At 40.4% G+C, this 25,658-nt stretch overlaps 1 protein-coding gene across 5 annotated transcripts in view; it reads left to right on the forward strand.

Annotated features, from left to right (window-relative positions):
* Positions 1-25,658, forward strand: part of plxnb1b (plexin b1b) — a 79,387-nt gene that overhangs the window by 44,658 nt on the left and 9,071 nt on the right. For 4 of the 5 annotated variants that reach the window (XM_026912846.3, XM_026912854.3, XM_034311880.2 and 1 more), the window contains exons 4-30: positions 3,102-3,263; positions 3,614-4,736; positions 7,311-7,493; positions 8,822-8,950; positions 10,025-10,125; positions 10,969-11,101; positions 11,728-11,884; positions 13,152-13,260; positions 13,486-13,594; positions 14,026-14,988; positions 15,256-15,393; positions 15,580-15,702; positions 17,065-17,158; positions 18,699-18,865; positions 18,997-19,148; positions 19,238-19,346; positions 19,453-19,589; positions 20,652-20,828; positions 20,918-21,128; positions 21,614-21,856; positions 21,978-22,160; positions 22,328-22,476; positions 22,808-22,908; positions 23,184-23,401; positions 23,804-23,982; positions 24,083-24,149; positions 24,365-24,511. In XM_026912846.3, the coding sequence (XP_026768647.3) occupies positions 3,624-4,736; positions 7,311-7,493; positions 8,822-8,950; positions 10,025-10,125; positions 10,969-11,101; positions 11,728-11,884; positions 13,152-13,260; positions 13,486-13,594; positions 14,026-14,988; positions 15,256-15,393; positions 15,580-15,702; positions 17,065-17,158; positions 18,699-18,865; positions 18,997-19,148; positions 19,238-19,346; positions 19,453-19,589; positions 20,652-20,828; positions 20,918-21,128; positions 21,614-21,856; positions 21,978-22,160; positions 22,328-22,476; positions 22,808-22,908; positions 23,184-23,401; positions 23,804-23,982; positions 24,083-24,149; positions 24,365-24,511 (5,592 nt within the window). In that variant the 5' untranslated portion in view covers positions 3,102-3,263; positions 3,614-3,623. The remainder of the gene's footprint in view (positions 1-3,101; positions 3,264-3,613; positions 4,737-7,310; positions 7,494-8,821; positions 8,951-10,024; positions 10,126-10,968; positions 11,102-11,727; positions 11,885-13,151; positions 13,261-13,485; positions 13,595-14,025; positions 14,989-15,255; positions 15,394-15,579; positions 15,703-17,064; positions 17,159-18,698; positions 18,866-18,996; positions 19,149-19,237; positions 19,347-19,452; positions 19,590-20,651; positions 20,829-20,917; positions 21,129-21,613; positions 21,857-21,977; positions 22,161-22,327; positions 22,477-22,807; positions 22,909-23,183; positions 23,402-23,803; positions 23,983-24,082; positions 24,150-24,364; positions 24,512-25,658) is intronic. The other variant, XM_026912864.3, reaches the window with a different exon arrangement.

Raw genomic sequence — 25,658 nt, forward strand, 5'->3', positions numbered from 1 at the left:
GAGGTATTGGTGTTATTGGATTGTTAGCTTGATTGTGACCTGTGAGAATGTATGACCTTGAGCTCGCTCTCTGCTACACTTATTTTTACATGTCTGTTCACATCTGTCCAGCAGCATTAAAGCCTTGTATTTTGGTTTAATTGCCTTGTATATGGTAACTACACATGCATGGGTCTTACTTACTCACTGCCACCTTTTTATGTGTGTGTGTGTGTGTGTATGTGTATTTTACTTTGGCTCCTGCTAAATAGAAAGCTGGTATGTCATTGTTTCATTCCTCTAAACACTGTTATAATGAGGGAGTAGGTGGGTGGAAGGACAGTGAAGCATTCTGGTTAAATTCTGTAATTAACACCCCACCATCTCCCAACCACTCCTTAACAAAACACACAAACACATGAACTCAATTTTGCCTTGTTAATTATTAGCCACACTCCCTGTTGGTACGTTCCAAATAGGTTGGATATGTTGGCCTTTATACAATGCACAAATAGAGTTCAGCTAGTTAGAAAGCATTCCTTCAAATTCTGATTTAAATTGAACCTGGCTTGGGGGTTTGTTTCTGGATGTTCAGTCTCTAAATGAGAGAGCCTGTTCTTTTTGCTCTGTGAGCTGGAATGAGTTAATGGTACAGGATCCCTCCCTGCATGGAGGGAGGGATTAAATAGAGGAATAACATGATTATAGCTTTATGAGAGGAGGCAAAAGAAACAACGCAGTCATGTCAAGTGCATGCAGACGTACACACCTACAGAAGTTCAGGGGGAATGCGTTTCACTGATGAATGAAAGAGCAAGACTTATTTTCTCCCCTGTGATTTTCCTTCACTGTTTTTACCCCTCTGCTTTTACTGGTGCTACTCTGTAGTTTCACAAAAAAGTATAGAGGTTTTTTTTGTTGTTGTTTGTTTTTTGAGAATCACGATGATTAGGGCAGTGCAATTGAAAATGCAGTAGTATATGATGTGAACTTAAAACTACACCTTAACAGTAACAACAAAGGTCTTAGAATTGACGGACATGAGAATGTCTTAAACTAAAGCTGTTCTTATGGAGTTTTATCCAACTTTCCAACACCTTCGCTGTGGCTCAGCATTTGGCTTTTTTTAAAAATAATTAGTTATAGTTTTTTTAAGGTTTTGTGGTATCCATGCTCTATCAGAGTACACACACCATTGGTATTACAATACCACAAATTCTTCCCTCTGAATTCAATTAATCCCATTTCTGTATGAATAAATTTTACTGGTTTAAAGTAATATGAAATGTATTAAAATGTATTAAAAGCATTTTACAAAATGTGCTTTGCATTCATTGAATGTGCTTTGCATTCATTTCCCCTTTGTTTCTTAATGCAGGGAGATGTATTAAAATGATTGTCTGTGGTAATCGCGCATATGCTGCAGAGATAGTTGATAGAGCTTAGGGTGAAAACCACTTTTAATACTTTCTAGTATGTGTTGTTATATAATACTACCACCAGTAGAGTAATGGTGGGGTCTTCAGACAGTGTACACTAATGACTTATCAAAGTCAAAATCTCAGTGGGAACGAGCTGAAAGAGGTAAATATCTACAAAATATTGAATTTCTCTGATTTGGGAATATGTTAGTGAAATATTTACTGGTAATGCAGCTGGCCTATTAAATTAACAAAATTAATCAGGGCAAAATTGTGGATTTTAAAAATTGGCCATGGTTTCTTTTCACTCCTGAGATCAACTTCTTCCGGGCACCTTCCTTAATTTCTTTGCTCGTTTTCACATCCCAAATTTAAATACAGTTACACGCAGGATGCTGGTCTGACTGTGGCTGACTGCTGCTGCCTTTGGATTTAACATCACGCGAATGAATGCCGGCTTATTGCAGTCATTGAAAGTGACAACTGTGCAAGACGGCTGCCAAATGAGGCTTGACCCATGTCTGAGTTATGGGCAACCCTGCAGAAAAGAGGAAAGAAGGCCGACACACAGAGGAGCCAGTCTTTCCCATTGTTCCGGAACTTCCGTCAGAGAGACACGCCGCATTCCAGCTGCTAGGACTGATCTCGCATTACAGCGTATATTACAGTCTTTCTCACTCACTCGTTCTCACTCTTTGTGGTCTTATACCCACCACCCTTCCCCCCTGTGCCAGACTGTGAACACACACTACCCACACCATCTTTGCTTGCTTTGCATCACTTCCCTTCTCTACTCAAAGCAAAGCTTTAATTTGTGTTTGTTGCTAGTACCGGTTTGTGTGCCATGCCTTATCGTGTTGATAAAAGTCTTCACTTCCAAATAAAAGGCCATCAATCATAAAGCTTTGGCAGAGGCTTGAACTCTACAAGGCCTTTAAGAACTAAGAATAAAGTCAGCCAGTTTATCTACAGCAAAACAACATTGCTGTAGAGGAAGTAATAGATTTAGAGTCAGATATGTGTTCTAGCCATTAAGGGACTGATAACAGTGGCAAACAGGCGCTTGAGGTTTTTTTTTTTTTTTTTCCCGGTGGTTGATGCTGAATGAACGTTTGGTTGTTTGCCAGATTCTTTACAGCCACACGTTCAATTCTTTCGCACAAACACATGTACTTAAATTATATAGCAGTGCTTCTGATGTCTACAAACAACTTCTGTAGAAAATAAGAATCTGCACATATATAAAGACTCACTCAAAGAGCAGAGTCTGGGTTTGAAAAGAGTCTGTGGGCACACACACACACACACTTTTCACTCCTTTTCTCTTTCACATTCATTCGGCTTCTCTTAAGCCTGTACACACACACACACACACACACACACAAAATGCTCTGCATACATCAGCACTATTTAATTCCATTCCATGTAGATGAGAAAGGAGGTGTGTGTGTGTGAGATGGGGAGGGATTGTGGGGGGTTGGTGTTAAGTGAGGGAGAGGACATAACAAATTCTCTACTTTCTCAGGTTCGCATCAAGCAAACAGAGTAAAGATTCAGTAATAGCACTATATGGTTTTAAGCATATAATACTGATTTCTCTATATCAGTAAACACTCACATCAGTTCATGTTTTTACCTTGATTATAATGTTACACTGTTGGTGTTTTTTTAATACTCTGTTTTTCTCTGTTTGTCTCTTAGGTTGAGTCTAAACTCCAAATGGATGTTTCTTTGAGTGAATGAGAGTGCGTTTATCTTTTTGGGTGTGCCTGTGTGTGTGTGTGTGTGTGTGTGTGTCAGACCATACAGCTGACCTGTCTAGAGGGGACATGCCCCTTTAACAGACAATTAAAAAAACAAATGGTGAGGTGATGACCAACTGTTTACTCAGCCTCTCTCTCTGTTCCTCTCTCTCTCTCTCTCTCTGTGTTCCTCTCTCTCTTTCTCTTTTTCTCTCTCTGTGTTCCTCTCTGTCTCTCTCTCTCTCTCTCTCTCTCTCTCTCTGTCTCTCTCTCTTACCACAAGTTCACTCACAGATTATTTCTCCATTTGGTCAAAACAGACTGGAGCTGGTCCATGGCTATTTTTAGACAGTTTCACTTTGCCATTTATTGTTCTGATTTGGAATGGTAACAGAGTTGGTTCTTTTTCTGGCTCTGATTTTCCATTAGATATATACTCATTTTGGTTTCCCTGCCTCTGACATTTTGCAGAGTTGTCGCCATGCTGCCCGGGATGGTGCGTGTGTTGCATGCTCTTCTCCCCGTCCTGGTGTTGTGTGAAGTCTCCCAGAGCTTCCCTTCATTGCGCCACTATCCAGTGTTCCTGCGCAACGACACGCAATTCGAGCATCTGGCTCTTCACCCTGAACCGGGACTGGGGCGCGTCTACGTGGGTGCTCGTGATCGCCTGTTCCGGCTATCCTCAGACCTGCAGCTGGAGGAGGAGGTTGAGACTGGGCCTGTGACGGACAGCCACGACTGCCTGCCTCCAATCAGTGACACCAGCTGCCCGCAGGCACGACCAACCAGCAACCACAATAAGCTGCTGCTTATTGACCCTTACAGCAAGGTGCTGATCAGCTGCGGCAGTGTGCACCAAGGCACATGTCAGAAGCGAGACCTGGATGCTGTGGGCACTGTGCTCTTTTCAGCCCAGAGGCCAGTGGACACACAGTATGTGGCGGCCAATGAACCTGAGGTTTCTACGGTGGGGCTGGTGGTGCGCCCACATAGAGAGCGACAACCAGTGCTATATGTGGGGCGTGGCTACACCAGCAGCCAGCCGCCCATCTCCACCCGCAATCTAGCCACCGAACCCATCTTCTCATACGAAGAAACAGCAAAGCTAACTGTGGTTGCACGGCTTTCAGAATACGACCACCACTTCGTGGCATCCTTTGCACACAATTCCCATGTCTACTTTCTGTTCTACCGCCGTGACTTGAAGTCAGAGGTGCGTGACTACCGCACGTATGTGTCTCGTGTGTGTCTGGATGATATGGCATACTATTCATATGTGGAAGTTCCACTAAGCTGCCGCTCGGCAGCGGGGAAGAACTACAACTTGCTACAGGCTGCTCGACTGGGACTCCCCAGGGCTGGAGAAACTAGAGGAGTAGACGAAGAGATCCTGCTGGGGGTTTTCTCCACGCGTTATGCCTCATCCAGCAAGCCCAGCAACGAGTCAGCCCTGTGCATGTTCTCCCTGCAGGAACTGGATAAACGCATCAACGACACTCGAGATCTCTGTTACACAAAAGTGGGCCGCCAAGAAGGACAGGAGGCTGCCTATATAGAGTACGAGGTGAAATCAAACTGCGCCAGTTTGCCACCAGTGAGTATGAGACTGCTGCTCACATCCCACCTTGCAGATTAAAGTTTTATATATATACATACATACATACATATATATATATATATATATATATATATATATATATATATATATATATATATATATATATATATGAACAGCTTGTGTGTATATTCTTATGATGATATGATAAAATGAGATACTTATGAGCAGCACATGTCAGTATGTAGAACAGTACATGAAAGCTTTTAAGTAAATGCCCAGTGGCATCTTGTTCATAGGGGCATATATCAGCTGTTCATATCAACTGTTCCACAAATAGTAATCTTAATAATATGCTTATTTACAACTCCATACATTTTAAATTCCATTAAAATATTAATTACCAACCTTTTTAAAATAGGTTACTATTTTACACATATAAACCAAGGTTTCACTGATTTTCTCACCTTTCTAGGTCATGGAGCAGTATGTTAACTTCCCCACTTAGCTTCCATAGAGTTGTTATTGCACCTCATGGCCAAAAACTGGGAACCAAAACAAGCCCCCTGGGGCAGGAATCATGCAGACAGCAGACCGGACTGACAGGGTTGCCATGGTCATGGGTTTTATGCCAAATTGGGCTAGTGTTTTTTTTTTTTTAAAAAAAAAAAAAACTCCACGGCTACCAAAAACTTTGTTTTATAGCCAGTAATCAGAAGTAAAGGGAAATTAGGTTCAGGTCTTTTGTGTGATTTTTGAGATATGCTATATGTGGGGCGTGGCTACACCAGCGTGGCTACACCAGCAGCCAGCCGCCCATCTCCACCCGCAATCTAGCCACCGAACCCATCTTCTCATACGAAGAAACAGCAAAGCTAACTGTGGTTGCATGGCTTTCAGAATACGATGATGGCTTTCAGAATACGAGATGTAGTTTGGCTAGAATTTTGCTGAAACCTAGCAGCCCTGGTTAAAGATATTAGCTCTTCTGCTTGTGCTTTACTGGTGAAACACACCTGCTGTATCAAGCACAGTTTAACAAAGGTATCTAAAACCATTCAAAGTGAATTGCTAGATGGTAGCCTATAGAAATCCAAGTGTGATAGCCTCCTCAGAACGAACTCCTCAGAATTTTGTTTGAGGATATGTCATTATTAATATCGTCCTGCTGTACCAGAATCTGTGGTCACGAACCGCTGCTGTAAATGGCCTTGCACTGATGATAAGCAAGAATAGAGCCTGACATTACGTGTTTAGACATTTAAAGTAATGTGTAAAACAGGCACCTATTTTGGAACCATAGGAATAATTATAATTCTGTGGAAGTGACAACAAATAACTTCTGCATTACCTTTTACAAAGCTTTTTACTACAGCACAAATACTGGCATAATCCTTTCATGTAATGCCATATTCCATGAATATTATTCAGTGATTCTGCACATGCAGTTTTTTTTTTCCTTTCTATTACTGTCAGTTTCTAAGCATCAAGCGATTGGTCATATCAGCTTGTATTCCTTCCAAAATTCCTTCCTCTAGTTAATGTGATAGAATGTTCAACCCTTTTCAGCACAAACTGTGTGTGCAAAGCAAGCCATGGTTAAATTAAGCTAATGAATCCAATAGTTTTTAGTGGTGCTAAAGTAATTACACTGAGGTGAAGTGGATTAGATTGGATGTGTTTTACAGCTTGCTTTACAGTTCTTTCATTGCTTTGGGAATTTGTGTGTGTGTGTTGTGGAGACAGATGGGCCTGATCCTGAGTAGTGGGTATTGATCCTCCATATAGTTAAGGATCCCCGATAAAGGTCATTCTACATGAGTCGACCCCTGATATCCCAGCACCCCTGCACTATAGCTGACTGGGCTTTGATGTTTAAATAGAGCTTCATGGAATCAATATTCAAAAATATCCTTATTCTGTGTGATGGAGACAGTGTTGTTCCAAAAGTGGCGAATGGGTCAGCAACCACTATCTCCATCTTAATGAAATTAGACCATGGATTAAAAAAAGGGGAAAAAAAAAATCAAGATTATTCAATTTCAATCCGAAACAACATCGTTTCTAATATACAAATGCAGAATCACTACTGCTTCCCGTTGTTTATCTGCTCTCTCTTCAGGCTCACAGAATCAGGTTAGGCCCCAAGGCTGGTAGATTGTAAAAGCAGAAACAAATCTCTTTTAGGGCCTTTGAACGTCAAGGCCAGATGCCTACCATAGCTGTGGCTCCAGCCTCCTGCTTGGGCGTTGTCAATCCTTTGCACAAGAAAGAATGAAATCATAAGTGATAACTTTGAAAAAGACAAAATAAGAGGCATGAATGTTATTTTTTTTATTGAAAAAAGGTTTCCAGATAATACTTGTGCGCTGGATTATTTTTTTGTATTTAGGAGCTTATGTAAATAAATAATCATATTGGCATTCTAATTATTATGCTGAAAATTTACACATTTTTTATTTGTAGAGATACAGGCTCTTGGAGCACCTCAATCATATTTGAATTTCTGATTTAGGTTTTCTGATTTCTTTTAACAGTTTGTTATTGGTGTGTGTGTGTGTGTGTGTGTGTGTGTGTGTGTGTGTGTGTGTGTGTGTGTGTGTGTGTCCACAGACCACTCTAGAAGCTTACCCATGTGGTTCTGACCACACTCCAAGCCCAATGGCCAGCCGTGTGGCGGTGGAGGCCGAGCCGATACTGGACAGCCCTTCTGCTCGTCTTACTGCGGTTGCTATTAGCGTAAAAGCAGATCACACCATTGCTTTTTTGGGAGACTCTAAGGGAAATTTACACAAGGTAAGTTTCTTTTTTTCTCTTCTTTATTAAATATGAAATGCTCCTTTATTGTGATGTCAGTTACGTTGAGATTGATTTAATTAGGGTTTCAAATATTTGTTTTCTTTAGGTTCTCTTTTAAGTCCTAGTCTTGTGTCTTTTTTTGCTGGCTACAGTTATTTTAAAGCAATATTGAAAAATTCTTGATCGGAAGAAGAAGGTCATAGTCGGTGAAGAAAGGACGTCTATGTCTCCTGCTATCTGTGGTGATCTAGAAATATTAGGCTCGGCAATGTGAGATTGCTTTCCAGTGCGCTTTGCAGACCTTCCGCTAACGTCCACTCACATTTGATGTAATTATCACCTGTGGGAAATCCACATTGCTTTTAGAATCTCCTGTTGTTGTCGACAGCAGTAGCTAGATATGATTGTATGGTAGAAACTAATCTTTAACAGCAGTACACATGGCTCCAAGACTGACAGAGTAAATCCAGAGAGGATGAACACACAAAGGATTAAACCTTATGTGTCCTCATGTGTGGAATGTTAAAATCTGTCTCTTGGCTTCATATTTTTGATGATTTGCCATGGAAGCTTGTTGAAATGTTACCATGAGACACTAAGAGCATTGTTAAAGGAAAGCGAGAGAGTAAGAGGGAAACAATGATGTGTGCTTTTCCTCATCATATGAAGGAATTCTTCAAAATGATAAAAATAGCAACTATGGTACAAAAATATAACATCCACTTCTATACTGACACTTTACCAGTGTCTACAGATCTTTCACTAAATTCTCTTATTTTTCAGCCTGCTAATGAATATTTGTGTGAAGAAAAGAGTGTAGTGTGTGTATGACTAGCCTCTTTGTAACATGAATATAGTACAGATGTCACTTACATGCTTTGCTAAAGACATGGAGCATACAATATTTCTTTGTCCCTGTGCGCTATAACTGAAATGGCACATGCCAGATGTGAGTAGTGATGCTCACGTGTGTGTGTGTGTGTGTGTTACAGACCTACTGTTTCATATGTGTTCACAGAAATGTATCTGACTATTAACACTTTAGGGAAAATGCAATAGTTTTTCATTACCTTTATCTGAAGTGGTGAGTCTGGGTAAATGATGTTATAACCTCAAGTAAAGGAAATAAACTAACCAAATACTCATTCTTTATTGTTCTCAGTCTTAATCCTAAACTAGAAATTAGATCGAGATTAAGTGCATTAAAACTCACTATTATTTAAAGTATGGATTGTTTTCCTTGATTTGATCACTCAGCCCTTTCCATATTTGTCTGATCTCTTGCTGTCATTAACTTATAAATACCTGGGTATCTGTATTTACAGGTGTTTTTGGGTCCTCGTGGTGAGGTGGAAGAATATGCCATTATTCCCATTCAGTCAAACACAGCAATCAGTAGTGAGCTGACTCTCGACCAATCAGAGGAGCACCTGTACATCATGACCAGCACTATGGTAATATTTCAGATTCCATTTGATAATTCTTTTATGAACATGTTGAACATAAGCTGTTGAGTATAAGCAGCTACCTGAATATTAGATTGATGTATATACAGGCTCAACAATAAACCTATAATTGTACATGCAACAGGGCATTGTTAGTTAACAGTGGTTCCTGAACTCTGGTCCTGAAATAACCTTGCCATACACATTATATTGTCCTTTTTCATCAACAAGGTGGGAATTGGGAAAGAATGTATTAGAAAAGCAGCAACTGTTAAACTGGTTTTAAAACACTCATTGACAAAATGTTTCTTATCCATCTGAGTCAATATAATGTAATACAATATGTATAAATGCGTACACGCATACACAAAATATATTCCTTAAATGCAGTTCACAGAATTCTTGTTCAGAACAAATGAACAGGATTTTGAATGTCAAATTGATAGCAGTTAGCTGCGTGAGAAATATATTGAAATAAACCAAACCCCTAATAATTGTGGTTGAGACAAAGAGAAAAGAGCCTTAGTGAATGTTCTGGACCAGAAGACTACCAACAGCACCACGCAAGCAGGAATATTAAGCAGTAGATTGCTATATCACAAATATTCCCATACAATACAATGTGCCTCATTTCATTTTTGGATGACCTCTTTAGAAGCAAGAAAACATGGCGATCATTTGCATGGCACAACAAGTTGTCATGCAGTTATGCAGCCACATGCTAATTTGCAGTCCATTCAATCATTATTTACTTTTACAGATGAAGTGGAAAGCTTATCAGGACAAACTGTATAAAGCAATGGCATGTTTCATTAGAGAGTCATGAGCATTCGATGTCTAAACTAGTGCTATTGTCATTCTAGTATTATTTCAGCTGGAAAGAAAAACATTGCTAAGTGCATGTTTGCTTGTGAATGACAGTGTATGTTATGACTATGGAAGTGTGGAAAAGAGGGAAATACTGTGTAGGCGTGTTAATGAGTGCTTTTGCAGCTGAATAAATACATATTTCTGGAATAGAGTTAGCATTGATATATTATTAACCTATGTGTGTGTGTGTTCTGTGTGTTGATGTGTAAATAGCTGCAGAAAAGGCCTGTCGCAGAGTGTCACCTGCACCTGGACTGTCAGTCATGTCTCTCAGCTCGAGACCCATACTGCGGCTGGTGTGTGCTGGAGGGGAGGTAAGATTGTACACACACATGAGCACGAGCACAGACACACAGACCCGCTGCCTAATGGCGTCCTAAGCCCTGTTCCAAGGATCATTCTTTGGTGTTGTCTTTGTTACACAAAGGTTATGAGTTCATTATAGCTCACCATTCAGTGATACTGGTGGAGAAATAACTCACAAACTGAGTTATTCTTTACTCAAGTTCTTATGCAGGAGCATTATGATGGTGGCTCTTCCATTTTCTAATTGGTCTTAGTTAATAAGTGCAAAGGGTTATGACTAAAAGAATGCAGCTGAGGTTACATTGGAACTATTCAGACTTGGTATTACCATCCTTCTCCAATGATCTGATCACAAGTGGACAGCTGAGATGTATAGTTATTCACACCTGGTATTGTTATGTGCAGTGGCTATACTGCTATAATGCTAAACTAATACACAAAATAAAATCACCACTGTGGGAATTGTCCTTGATCCTTGTGGAGGTCACAGGCACACAAAAATGGGGAAGTGGTGGCTTTAGGGTTTGGGCTAGTGATCGGAACATTGAGTTCAAATCCCAGCACCACTAAGCTACCACCAAGTCACTTTGGATAAAAGCATCAGGCAAAAGTAAATGAAAACAAAATAAGGAGCACAAGCGTGCTTGATTTGGGACAGGGCTGCAGATATGATAACACACATATAGTTACAAGATATAGAGCTATAACACACAATAAGGATTATAACAGTTCATCAGTGTCAGTAAATGCAATACACATCCTTTTCACATCTCTTGTGTCCAGAATGACTTGAGTCAAGCACCCACTGCATGATTGTATATAATATCCTCCTCTCTCTCTGCCTGTCTCAGGTGTGGTCGGCGTGGCGAGTGTGCACGTGGGGAGCAGGCTGATCAGTGGCTGTGGAGTTTTGATATGGAGCCACAGTGTCTGACTGTACAAACCATCACACCATCAAACATCAGTAGAGAGGAGAGCAGGACAGTACGTCTTTCACACACTTGCCCCTCCTCTCTATTTCAGGGTGCTGTCTGTCTAAAAATACTCACTGATATCACTGTGCACATGTGGGAGTATGCATCCATGTGCATGCAGTTCAGTGTGTGTTAGGACTGAAATCTTGGCAGTGTAAAAATTTGCTTGTTATTTTTGTCACAGTGAGCAATAGATGGCTATTGAGGAAGTGCATATCAGTATAATGAGGAAGAATAACAACATTAATCATGAGTTCGATTTAATAGCTGAGGATAAGAGCTCATAGTTCACAAAAAATGGGAGGAGATTGAGACATACAGAAGGAACCAACAAGCATAAGATGGAATGTAGCAATATTTGCGATATGAGGAAATGTTTTGTGTGTGCATTTATGCTATTATTTGATTAAACAAGGCAAAATTCAAAACATTTGAGGAACTTCTTAAATTAGAACTCTTTAGTCCTTTATAGTTCATGTTTCTTTCAGTCTTAAGCATAAGCCATAATTGCTGTTTTTCCACCACTGTGCCTGTGGAGAGGGGCAAACTGGTCCAGTCCAGTTTTGACACACCGAATGAAATATGAAACGGTGACATAATTTGATTATTGTAACTCTTACTCCTTTCGTTCCTCAGATCACCCTGTCTATTCCTGGTCTCCCGAGGCTCGAGGATGGGAAATCATATTCCTGTTTCTTCCAAGACATTCCCTCTCCTGCCACCATCACTGAGAGCGGGGTCACCTGCCCCTCACCAGACCCCCACAGAGTCCCCTCTGTGTCACCCGGCCAAGGTGAGACAGACCTGCAAACCTGACATTAGCTGCATTGCTGCAGGATTCTCTTGGTTGAGCTGTGTAATGGATGTATTCCCATAGTGAGTAAGGCTGGAGACTGTTACTCGTCTCTAATAATAGCTGTGTGTTGGAATTGCGTTGACAGCATCAGTGCGGTCAGACTTGATATGTATTGTTGTGCTTTTTTGTGGAGGGGTGGTGGTGTTTTATGACTGTATGTTTTCATAAGTCATATTCTGTGATAAAGAACTTAAGACAAAATCTACATTCAGGAATTTGAAAGAAGTTGCCACACACCCCTTTAAAACTTTGAAAGCATTCCTGTGGAGTGATAGTTTATTTTGAGATGTTATCTCCTGGCTGCTCATGAAAGAGACAGACAGAGAGAGACAGAGAGAGAGAGAGACAGACAGACAGAGAGAGAGAGACAGAGAGAGAGAGACAAACAGACAGGCTGAATAAATGGTTGGTCATCAGTGTTCAGCATTGCATTTTACAGATTTTTCGTGGTCTTTATGGATTTGGATGCACTTGAAAGTTTAGATATACAGCTGCTTTCTTTTAAGACTAAAATCTGCTGTAAGATATTGTCCTTTGTCAGTCAGTTGCCAAAAATGTTATGGTATATTGTGAGGCACACAGGATCTGTGAGTTTAATGTCATCAGTAGTACTATGACACTCTGGTTTCACAGTATCAGTTGTCATACTCTATATCATTTGCATCTAGTTATATATAGTATATGCACATTAGAGTGTGTGAGTGAGAGAGTGTATGTTTTCATATGGTATGCACATTATAGTGCTGTGCTAGGATCATGTGGTTTCTTCATTTCTTTCTTTCGATTTGTAATGTACAAAATTAGATATAGTATGAAACCAAACGTGTGGTGTGTGTGTGTGTGCGTACGTGTGTGTGTGTGCATGCACACATGCTTACATGCAGGTTGGTCAGATGTGTTTATGTCTGGCATTCAGTGCAGATGGATCCTATTATATCTGTTTTGACTCTGTGTGGAAACTTGCTCTCTCTCACTCTGTTTTTGAAGAATGTAGTGATTTTGGATAGGGAGCTTTGTACTTTAAATTCCCTTTCGTCCATGATAAGCTTTGACAAATATTTAGAGAACCCGTTCGCACATTTAGACCTAAAAAGTAACCTAACTATACTTATTTTCTCTCTTTCTCCCCTCTCTCTCTCTTACTCTGTCTCTCTTTTCCACACATAAATAATCTCTCTCTTGTGTTTTTTTTTCTTTCCTCCAGATTTTCTAACAGTCACACTATCCTTACGGTTTGGTGATGTCATTGTGACCTCTCGGGAATTCAACTTCTATGATTGCAGAGTTGTCAAACAGCTCTCAGGGAGTATGCCGTGAGTTTTACACACACGCACACACACACTTCTGATAATCGTCAGAAGGTGCTGTTTTGGTGGTCCTTCACCTAAGCCCAGCCAATCTAGGCATAATTTGATTCACCAGTTTATTTTCTTTGATTGAAAAGGAATTTAATTAAGATTATCAAGTCTAGTATTTTTTGCTCTTTTATATTTAGGTTTGTTGTGTCAGAATTATATGCTCTGTTTGTTTTATTGCAGTTGTCATGGATGTGTGTCCAGCCGTTGGGGCTGTAACTGGTGTGTACGTGAGCATGTGTGTACCCACAAATCACAGTGTGAGCAAGGGGTCATCATTTACAACGAAAATGTGAGTCATCTTGTCCCAAACCAGCCATTTTATTGTGTCTGTGTGTGTCTGTGTGTGTCAGAGTCATAGCATAGGTGTTTGTTTTTGTAATTGGTAATGATAATTTAATTGCTGCCTGTTTTAAGTTTTATTAATCATTTAACCAAATTTACCTTGTTAGTCATTTTACAAGTTCAGTTTATTTGCATTTTATCATAAAAAGCATCTATTGCTCATTTGCTTTATTTTGCATTTGTATTGCTAGTGAGTGAATTTAACAAACATTCTTCTTGTGATGATTCTTTAATATACACATAAAAAGAAAATCCAAGCCATATTTAACTTCAGAGAACATGCTTTTTACCTCAGTTATGATTACTTTGCTTTCCATTTATATTCTATTTATTTTGTTTGCTTTCCGTTTCTCCCTCCCTGTCTCCCTCTACTTTCAGTTCAAAGTTCCCACACCCTCCCCTCCTCCAAGTACACCTGTCAAGATTACAACAGTCTCCCTGAAACATGCACTCCATACCACCACACCACCTACTAAGCCTCCAACCACAACCACTGTACCTACTACAACCACTACAGCTACCACTCCAACCACTCAAGCTACAACTACAACTACACCAGTGGCAACTACAACTATTGCACCAGCCACCACCTCCACTCCGACTACATTGTCCACAGTTCCTGAACCCACCATTGCTCCCACCATCCCCATGTTGCCAACCCCCCCATCCCAAATCACGACCACAACTCCCTCAGCCTCCACGCTGCCTGTTCTGAAGGAGCGTACCTCAGAGGAGATTCTGCTAGCCTCTGAGACAGAGGGAGAAGCCCTTAGCGAAGCCAAGAGTGTTGTGATCACCATCTCCAGTCTGGACACTGGCATGAAAACAGAGCCACCACTCATCAACTCAGCAGCCAAGGACCAGCAGTTGCCATCAGTGTCACCGTCACAAGGTGGGGTGTTGCTGTTTCCTGAAGAAGTCACGCCACTGGTGGAACCAGTAACCAATGCTCCAGAATTACCTAGCAGTCCACAGATTGTAGAAGAATTGCCTCCACTGGCTGAGCCTCCTACTGAAACTCTAAACATAACACAATCAGAGAGTCCCGAGACTGTGGTAGCAGATTCTAAACCAGACGTCTTGTACTTATTGCCTACAGTACCTGCTGTCCTACCATCTGATTTGCCTGTTCACTCAGAGAACGAAGCAGATGAAACTGAAACGGAGGTGCTTCACCTTCCCCTAGAGGAAATGGGCATGGCTGAAAATGACACAACTGCATTTTCAGCCGCAACGGTGCTGTCAGGTGATGGAGAATTAGACCACGCCTCCCCTGGCTACCCTCATCTCTTGGATGTGGATTCTGAGACAGACTACCACTATGACATGGCAGACCTACCGGTGAGTCCACATGAGTGGAAATTTCTCCCAGCAAGCTCACTTCCTACTGGATGCACCTAAGAATTGCCAACTTGTGAAACTTCAGAAGTTCTGCCCATTTCATTCTTTATCAGTTCAGTTCAGCTGCTTTGTTTAGGTGTTATCATCAGAGCATTTTAACAGCTTTGCTTTCAATCCCTATGTTTACAAATTGTTTGGTGATATTGGATGGTGTGTGTGTGTGTGTGTGTGTGTGTGTGTGTGTGTGTGTGTGTGTGTGTGTGTAAGCAGGGAGACGAGGGATTGTTTGAGAATTGGGGTTCGTCTGCGTGTCCTTGTGTTGAGAAGGTTCAGGGCTCACCACTGCTGCCTGTACAGACAGTGAGGAAGATCAATCTGTTGGCCCGCAACCTTCACCTCTATGAGGTATAAAACACACATACACTCCTCTCCTAAGTAACACCTACACATTTTTTTCAGCCAATCCATATTTCTGCATTGTTTAACAAGTGCATCATTCAAGTAACTCACATCTGAACCAGGATAAACACACAAAGACACCAGCACTGGAGCAAGATTTTTTTTTTTTTTTGGTTTGTTTGTTTGTTTTAGGACCAAGACTTAGAGTACGAGTGTGTCTTGGTGATTGAGGGACGGACTGTGGTGGTGGTCGCCTATGTAGAGCAAGATGACATGAACCCCTCTCTCTTTGACATTACCTGTCAGCATCACCAGGTAACACACATGCACTCATACATACAAAATTTTGAAACAAACTGTCAGCTTTATATACACTGATCAGCCATAACATTATGACCACTGACAGGTGAAGTGAATAATATTGATTATCTCGTTACAATAGCATCTGTCAAGGGTTGAGATATATTAGGCAGCAAGCGACCAGTCGGTTCTCGAAGTTGATGTGTTGGAAACAGGAAAAATGGGCAAGCGTAAGGATTAGAGAGATGGCTGGGTCAGAGCATCTTTAAAACGGCAGGCCTTGTGCAGTGGTTAGCACCTACCAAAAGTGGTCCAAGGATGGACAAACGGTGAACTAGCGACAGGGTCATGGGCGCCCAAGGCTCACTGAAGCACGTGGGGAGTGAAGGCTAGTCCGTCTGGTTCGATCCCACAGAAGAGCTATTGTAGCACAAATTGCTGAAAAGTTAATGCTGGCTATGATAGAAAGGTGTCAGAGCACACAGTGCATCGCAGCTTGTTGCATATGGGGCTGTGTAGTCACAGACCTGTCAGAGTACCCATGCTGAACCCTGTCCACTGCTAAAAGTGCCTACAATGGACAGGTGAACATCAGAACTGGACCACGGAGCAATGGAAGAAGGTGGCCTGGTCCGATAAATCACATTTTCTTTTACATCGTGTGGAAGGCCGGGTGCGTGTGCATCGTTTACCTGGGGAAGAGACAACACCAGCATGCACTATGGGAAGAACGCAAGCTGGCGGAGGCAGTGTGATGCTCTGGGCAATGTTCTGCTGGGAAACTTTGGGTCCTGCCATTCATGTGGATGCTATTTTGACACATACCACCTACCTAAACATTGTTGCAGACCAGGTACACCCCTTCATGGCAACGGTATTCCCTAATGGAAGTGACCTCTTTCGGCAGGACAACGTGCCCTGCCACACTGTAAAAATTGTTCAGGAATGGTTCGAGGAACGTAACAAAGACTTTAAGGTGTTCCCCAGATCTCAATCCAATCGAACATCTGTGGGGTGTGCTGGCCATCAAGTCTGATCCATGGAGGCCTAACCCTCACCCAGCCAGAGAACAAATGACAACCAGAGAACAAATTTAGAAATACCAATGATGATAATACTAAAAACAAATTTAGAAACTAATCAATGATTGACTTTGAAATATTCAGAAAATGCTATGCTTCAAATCAGTTTGCCTTCAGTACAAAACCAGGTCACTCTGGAAAAAAAATCCACTAGTTTTGCACAATAGTAAAAATAGAAATGGTGTTTTAAATATCTTTTAACAAATTCCTATGTCTCCGATAATCTGCCCACCACTAGTGTGAAGCCAGCCACGACTCTTTTAAGCCGAAACATAAATTTTTACTGTTTCCACAGTATTCCTACTCAGCTCTGGTGGAGGAGTACAACGCCATGGTGTACGTGAAGAGGAGAGACACTTTTCATGTGGACAGCGCTAATGACCTCTTTGGTGAGTAGTGGTTTATTTTCACTGAATTTCTTTCTGTAGACCTCTAGAGAGAGGCTAGCAGGCCTCATGTATTTACTTTATTCTAAAAGTAGCAACTATCTTAAATGTCAGTGTCTATTTTGTTTGGTACCTCAAGCTATGGTTATAACATCAATGTGTCAGAATGTCAAAAACTTCAAGGGCTGTGGGATATGATTATGTAGCGTTGGGTAAGAGTGGAAGAGAAAGACAGATGCTCTCTTTGTGGTTGTTTTGTGATGCTCACCATGCTAATGCTGGTGTTTCTCACTCACCTGCTTTTCCAACATAGAAGCATTGTTTTTTCAGTAGTGGGAAACTAATTGTTCCAGATGAGCTCCCCAGCAGCTGTGTTTTCACTTTGCACTGTGTGAATGTGTGTTTACCCAAGGGGAAGTTGTTATTACAGGGCCAGTAGCAGAAACAGGCTTTGTATCAGAGAGAGTCCTGGTGAAGCGACGAGTTTATAGTCTCTTGCTGTTGTGGCCTGTGGTCTTTAAACTGCTGCCTCTAGTAAAGCTCAGAGAAGCACATTATAACACGAGATTTCATTTAATCCTTGGCCAAGTGGCCCTGATTTAACTTTTGGGTTTTTTCTGGAACTGGAAGAGAACACTCAGTTCTTTGAGACCATCGCTGTTCTTCTGCCCATTGAGGGAAAGAGAGGGAGCTACAGATATGAAATATTGCAGCCAGAGCATTCTAATTATGTACTTTTTCTAAATCAGACTGTTGAAAGCATGCTTCATTTGAGGCTAACCATTTGTATTTGTAAAGAGCCCTTTGTGTCTGCTCTGCCCTTTTGCGTTCAACCTGTTTTCCAGTGGGAGGAACTGACCTTATCTCAGCTTTGCTTTAACCTTAAAAAGATTCCGTATCAAATGTAACAATAGTGTAATAGTGCTGAATAAGGTTGTTGGGTTCCTTTAAAATTGCATTAGAATTTGAATTACCTAAAACAGTTAGTGTTCAAATGCAATAATACTGTTATTAACCACATAGTATTAATAATATTACATAATATTAAATGCCCTATTATTTTATATTGCAACTGACAGGACATACATTAGCAGTTCTGCTACACTACGCATTCATATTATATAAAAGCAAAGAAAATCACAGGAATATCATAGGTTTGTCCACATTAAGGTTATATATATATGCATGTATAAAGGTAAACACAATAAAATTAAGCATGTGATAAATAAAATAGACTTTTACATCAAGCAGCACAAGGGCCATTTACCCAAATGTATTTGAATAGACTCAAGGAACTAAAAGATAAATCTTAAACATTCAAATGTAACTTTTTATCTTTGAATATGGATTATTTATTTCAATAGTATTCAGACAGTCAAATTTGTGCACACTTCCTATTACCTCCTTTTACAATCCAAATCTGCTGTACCTGACTTTAAATCTGACAATTATTTATTTATGGCTCAGGGTAAGACTATCCATACAGCCCCAACTTACAACAACACTGAGTTTTGCTGACTTGGAGCTTTTCTGTTTGTTGCAGTAACTTTGTACAACTGTTCAGTGGGCCGTTCAGACTGCAGTCGTTGTCACACAGCAGATCAGAAGTACGATTGTGTGTGGTGCGGTGAGGTTCATTCAAGCTGTGTGCACAAAGAGGCCTGCTCAACGGGTGTCAAAGACAAATGTCCTGCTCCTGTCATTCATTTTGTAAGTTATTTAGAAATCATTTTCATACTATCTAGTAATGCATTCATGTACGGTGTACACATTACATTTATAGAGCATCATTAAGAGAGACTTTGCTCTAAACATGGAGTTTGTGTGGACGTTTTGTTTAGATCGAACCGCTGACAGGGCTGAGAGAGGGAGGCACCACTCTCACCATCAGTGGCTCCAACTTGGGCCAGAAAGCTCATGACATCTTACAGTCAGTCACTGTGGCTGGCATTTCCTGTACAGTCATACCAGAACTGTATGAGATATCATCCAGGTAATCACTCAGATAACACACACTGCCAATATATCCACTTCATGTCTGTTTTATTCTCACTCACATGTCATTTTTTCCCTTCCCTGTAGAATTGTGTGTACAACAGGAGAGAGCAGAGAGGAGAAGTCAGGTCACGTCTCAGTAGCAGTATCTGGTGCAGGGCACAAAGGTCTCTCCATTCAGACTTTCAGCTACCAGGTCAGTCAGAGAGAAAATGGCCTTAGTAACACTTTAATGTTCTCTGTATGGTGATAAGAAAAAATGTGTATAGAATGGTAACACCCTGTTCTCTGTGTGTGAGCAGGAACCAGTGCTGGAAATGGTGAGTCCCCAGAGAGGACCCCGTGCAGGAGGAACCTCTCTCACCATCAAAGGCAAAAAGTTACTGACCGGCAGATCCAGTGACATCAGCGTGCTGCTGGGCGATGTCCCCTGTCTCATGTAAGTGATACACTCACACAATTTACACATAGAAAAAAATTTCTATATAAGTAAAATAAACAATATAACATTAGATAATACAGTTCAGTAATGATTTTGAGTTCAATTATTGTATTTACATTTTACATTTGCAGCATTTGGTAGACAACTAGTCTCCACTGAAACATTCTCATGCTAGTACAAATAGCCCAGGTTCTAGAAATACTATTAAACTAAAACCTTGTTAGAGATCAGATAGTACGGATACAAAAAAATGTTTTTAAATTTAAGTCTAGTTTTAATGTACAATGAAGTTCTCAGGAAATTCACTCTACTATTTTGGTGTCGGTCTTGGTGCTGGATGCTGCTCTTGTCCTTAGGCCTGGCTTTATCATGAAATAATAGCTCACATAATAGCTTTAATTCGTGATTTAGTTCTCTTTTTTATTCAATATATAAGACAATTATAGTATCAGCCCAATAATAATACCATCTTTCATTATAACAAAGAGCTAAGTATTGAACACTGAACTTTGGAACATAAAGATGAAATTACAATTATGTTTACCAAAATGATAAGTAGGAATTAACTGAAATAAACTACATGGCCAAACCACAAGACTTTTTGTTTTTGTTTTAGATTTATGCTATTAGTGCCTTTGAATACCACCTTTTTGTTTGCCTTCAGATTATTCGGCTCAGCAAAATACATGCTGAAAATACATGCACAAATTGGCATATACATTTCAAATCACTTCCAAAGTTAAGATGTATCAAAAAAACAGATTCATCTTTTCGTTGTTTTAATGCACGCAATCTGACTAGAAAAGATAAATGACAAAATTTGTCAAAATGTCTCCAATCAAACCGATGAAAACACACTTGTGTTTGTTGTGATGGTAACATGTGATCGAGCCATTTAACAATGTTGGAACGTAAGTGCTGCCAACTCAAATAATTTTGGTCAGGTGATTATGCAGTAATCATGACCGGCCTAATGATTATACATTGCAGAACCTCTATATTGTGTTGTTAAGTGACTATTAAATAATATAAGCATCTTAAAAATCTCTCTCTCTCTAGTGTGTCAGATGTTCAGGAAGGCAGGATCGAGTGTGTCACTGGAGCCAGCAACCAGACTGGAGGGCACAGAGTAACAGTGCGCTACGGCAACCGTGAGCGCTATCTCAATGGCATCCACTTTCTCTACACCCCAGATCCTAATATAACACAAGCCACACCCACAAAAAGCTTCATCAGGTACGTGCTTTATGTATATTGTGCACACTTACAGCCCATTTATGTTACGAAACGCTATCTGATTTCCTCAAAACAACTTCCTGTTTCAGTGGTGGTCGTGTGATCAGCGTGTCTGGCCACAACTTGGACGTAGTCCAGGAGCCACGGATCCGAGTGACCATGACCAGGAAAAGAGGTAGCAGGCGTAGAAGAAGGAGAAACAGAGGAAGTGTTACAGCTGTGGGTGTTGAGCATGGTTTACTGTGGAGACACAAGAGAATAATTCCTGAAGTAGATGGTCCAGAAAACACTGGCAAATATGTGAGTAGAGACTATTCTATTATACTACAGCATGTCCATGAGTTTTAAAGAAATTTGTCTGAAACAACATTAAAACTAAGATCTTTTATGGTTTTATGCTATTATTCATCTGGCAGCAAAACATTTGAAGACGTTTGATACTGTACACACACACACACACACACACACACACACACACACACACACACACACACACACTCCAACATGTGTGTGTGTGTGTGTGTGTGTGTGTGTGTGTAAGGTTGATGTGGATTCGTATTTTCTTTGATGTAGTATAAACATGAGTAAACAATTTATTTTTACATATGTGTACATTAAGGTATTTTGTGAATACCTGCAAGCACTCTGATTCAGACATTATAGTTGTTGAAAGTGTCTGTGTTTTAACAGGTTTTACCATTTATAAAGTCTAAGCTTTACATGACCCAAATAATAATATGCACCCTTTCTCTTTCTCTCTCTCTCTCTCTCTCTCTCTCTCTCAGTTTGAAGAACGGTGTGAGGTGAACACTTCCTCTCTACTGCTGTGTCGTAGCCCTGGTGTAAGCTCTGAGATGTTAGAAGCTGACATGCAGGTGGAGTTTCTTCTGGATAACTTGCGCTTCGACTTTAACGCAATCACCCAATCGTCTTTTACCTATGAGCCTAACCCCATCCTCTACGATCTCAACCGCCATAATCCCAATGAGCCCTACCGCTACAAACCTGGTTCAGTCATATTGGTAGAGGTCAGTGGTCGTTTACTTTCTCCTAGTCTATCTGCATTTTTACCATGCACTTGGACCTTTTATTGCACTCTAATCTTTTTTCTTCTTGTGTTGCTCTCTCTCTATCCTTCTCTCTCTTTAGGGGCAGAATCTAGACCTAGCTATCTTTAAAGAGGAGGTGGTAGCTCTCATTGGTGAGGGCATATGTACGGTTAAAACTCTGACTAGGAACCACCTGTACTGTGAGCCACCGGCCCAGCAGCCCTCCCCCTCCCACAGCCACGGACGCAAGAGAGAAGGAGCTGATGCACTCCCAGAGTTCACAGTGAGTAAAACCCCATAACAATGAAAGTGCATCTTACATAAGTTGAATACTTTGTGGTTTTGGTACAAACTATAACTGATCTGCTTTTAGACCTTTAAGATCAACCTGCTGACAGGAAGTGTCTGGAGGGTGCTTAAGAGAAATGTGTGTGTGTGTTGTGGCTCTAGGTGCAGATGGGGAATCTGAACTTTTCTCTGGGCAGGGTGCAGTATGACACCCTCAGTCAGTCCACCTTTCCTTTGGAAGCTCAGATAGGGGTTGGAGCAGTGGCTTCTCTCGTCGTCCTTATCGTTGTGATCATTGTTCTCATATACAGGTGGGTTTTGAAGTTCTGAATTGTGCACATATTGTGTGTGTTTTGTAAGTATATGGCGTAGAATTTATAATTCATTTATGTGGGTGTAAGTAATAGACAGTCTGGCTCACTAGTAGATAATTTCCTGTTAATAGGGTTAAGGCTTCCATTTGGTGTAAATTACACACTCAAAACAGTTCCTCCACATCTGGAGCCTATTCTATGAGATAGTTATTTTACCAGGGACTGTTGTTTTAGACTGCTTTCTTATCCCTGGTGTGAACTTGATCTCTGTCCCTAACTTTCCTTTACTCTTTTTGACCACCTTTCTCCCTCCCAATGTCTCTTTAAGGAGAAAGAGTAAACAGGCTCTGAGGGATTACAAGAAAGTTCAAATTCAGCTTGAGAATCTAGAGACGAGTGTGAGAGACCGCTGCAAGAAAGAGTTTACAGGTGAGAGAAAACAAGAGAGCGAGAAGTTGTAACAAGTTGCTTTAAACACTGGAACCAGGAAGTCTGTTCCCATTTTGTTCCAACATACACTTTTAAATCCCAGCCATGTAGAGTGTTTTTCTAAGTATGTGAAAAAATATACTTGCTCCAAGGTTTTGTTTATTTTTTTTAATGTGGGAAGGATTCATTTTCTCTGAAGGTAATAAAAAATAATAATCTAGGAACAATCAACTAAAATCTGACACTTGGTATTTGACCTTTGATGTTTATTCCAGATTTGATGACTGAAATGATGGACATGTCAAGTGATCTTGTGGTATCTGGGATTCCGTTTCTGGATTACAAGATGTACGCTGAGCGCATCTTTTTCCCGGGTCATCGGGAGTCGCCACTGCGCAGGGACCTGGATGTGCAGGATTGCAGACGGGCCACAGTGGAGCAGGGACTTGTCCAACTTTCCAACCTCCTCAACAGCAAACTCTTCCTCACCAAGGTACATAATCTCATGCTTGTGCTCTGGAAAAAGAAACCCAAACTCATTTTGTTTTTAAAACAATCATATTTCAGAATTGTGAAATATATACCAGTTCATAGCTTTTTCAGATTTTTATAGATAACTTAAGTATATTACCAAATTATACTTAGTATACACCATTTGACAAATTAGCTTAAACTCCTTAAACTTATAGCATGTACTGCAGTTACTTGAAGCATATTATTCAGTGCATGCTATAACTTATTCACTAACTGCAGTGAAACTGAGAGGTATTTAGTTACAAGAGTGAGGAATGTAGGTTTTTATGGTTTAAGAGGAATTTTGCATCTTTCCTTTCCTTACTCCTGTGTAGTTAATGTTTTTCCCAGTCTAATCGTTTCTTTTTTCTGCAATCTTCAGTTTATCCACACTCTGGAGAGCCAGAGGACATTCTCTCCCAGAGACCGAGCCTACGTGGCCTCTCTGCTCACTGTAGCCCTACATGGCAAGCTGGAGTACTTCACTGACATTCTGAAAACATTGCTCAATGACCTGGTGGAGCAGTACGTCGCCAAGAACCCCAAACTCATGCTCCGAAGGTAAGTAAATGGGAGAGAGGAGCCAATCAAAGACTGAAGACATTTTATACACTGTTGATACATGAACTGCATTTGATCTTACATATGTTTTTCCTTACAGAACTGAGACTGTTGTGGAGAAGCTCCTGACCAACTGGATGTCTATATGTCTTTATTCTTTCCTGAGGGTGAGTGCCAAAATGAAGAATTTCTAAGCAGTTGCCATTCTCAATAGAATTTTTAAAATAGTGAAAGTATAGTTTTTGGGATTGCTTGATTAACATTTAATGCATGCGAAAATGTGAAACTGTGAAAATTTTAAGATGTTAGTGTGTAAATGATTGTGTACAATGCATGTGTAGCACTAGTGATTAAAATAATCTTTTAATCTGTTGTTCATAAGGACTCGGCGGGGGAGTGTTTGTATATGCTTTTTAGAGCCATAAAGCACCAGGTGGATAAAGGGCCTGTGGACGCAGTGACTGGCAAAGCCAAGTACACCCTCAATGACAGCCGACTACTCCGAGAGGACCTGGAGTATCACACCCTGGTTAGAATTCATGCCTCTTTTCGTTAGTCAGATCATAGTTTCATTTTATGTGGTAGATTGTTGACCCTATGCAATACAGCTGACCTTTTTTTTTATTTAAGCAGTTCTTTTTGGTACTGCCAAACAGCAACTGTGTGTTGTTTTAAGCATGTTTTAAGTATGGGACCTCATACCATTATAAAATAGCAAAATAATATGTGATAAGTGCAAGTGAATTATTGCAAAACTCTTTGAGCTAATTTCATTACAAGCCTGTTTATTTCTCTTAAGCCTTTGAGTACAGAGATTAGAGATTGGAAACATTTGAGCTGCCTTTCAACCAGAAACACAATCTTCAGTAGTGTACAGACTGTTTGCCAAATTTCTGTTTTTAAATGTTCTTTTCTGGCAGACTTAAAGGGAATGTTATCTTTACAGTTTAATTAAGTAATATCACACAAGCAATAGTGCAATTATACTGAATATTGCCTGGGCTGTGATTCGCCCTTAGGCACGATTGCTGTAGCTAATCACAGCCATGCCAATATTCAGTCTAAATGCACAACTGCGAGTGCGATATTGCTTCTTTATTTTATTTTTTTAAACAACAGTTCTATAAACAAGAAATTAATATCGAGTAGCTGACATTTCAACGAACTATTACTAGAAGTGATACAAGCGGAGTGATACAAACAGTGAAATGTCCCAGTGCGGTTATACTGCTGTTGTATAATGTTTCATATTAATTTTGTTTACCCACAGTAATGTTTTCTTCTCGCTATTTAGCTTTATTTATAATTTCTTACCTGTGAAGTTCAGCTGAACCCCGAATGGCTACCAATTTTCTCTTTGTTTGTGCCCTACATTGGGCATAATATAATGATACTCTACACCCTACCTAGTGCCCTATTTGCACAGTGTAGAATGTCATTCGAGATACAGCCTTGTTTTAGTTGTATTTTAACGTTGTCTGATAAACTCCTCTGTATTTTCACTCAAGTATTGTTTTACTTGACTGTGTTTGGATTCATGCACAGCTGTTAAGTGAAAGTTACTCTGTATTTTTCCTTTTGGGGGGTGGGGGGGGGGGGAGCATTATTAGTGACTATTAGTGTACAGTCCAATGTTGTGTTTACGACCAATGGAGAGTAAATCTAAATTTAAAGTT

The sequence above is a fragment of the Pangasianodon hypophthalmus genome, chromosome 2 (assembly GCF_027358585.1).
Source record: "Pangasianodon hypophthalmus isolate fPanHyp1 chromosome 2, fPanHyp1.pri, whole genome shotgun sequence".
NCBI classification, from domain to species: domain Eukaryota; kingdom Metazoa; phylum Chordata; class Actinopteri; order Siluriformes; family Pangasiidae; genus Pangasianodon; species Pangasianodon hypophthalmus.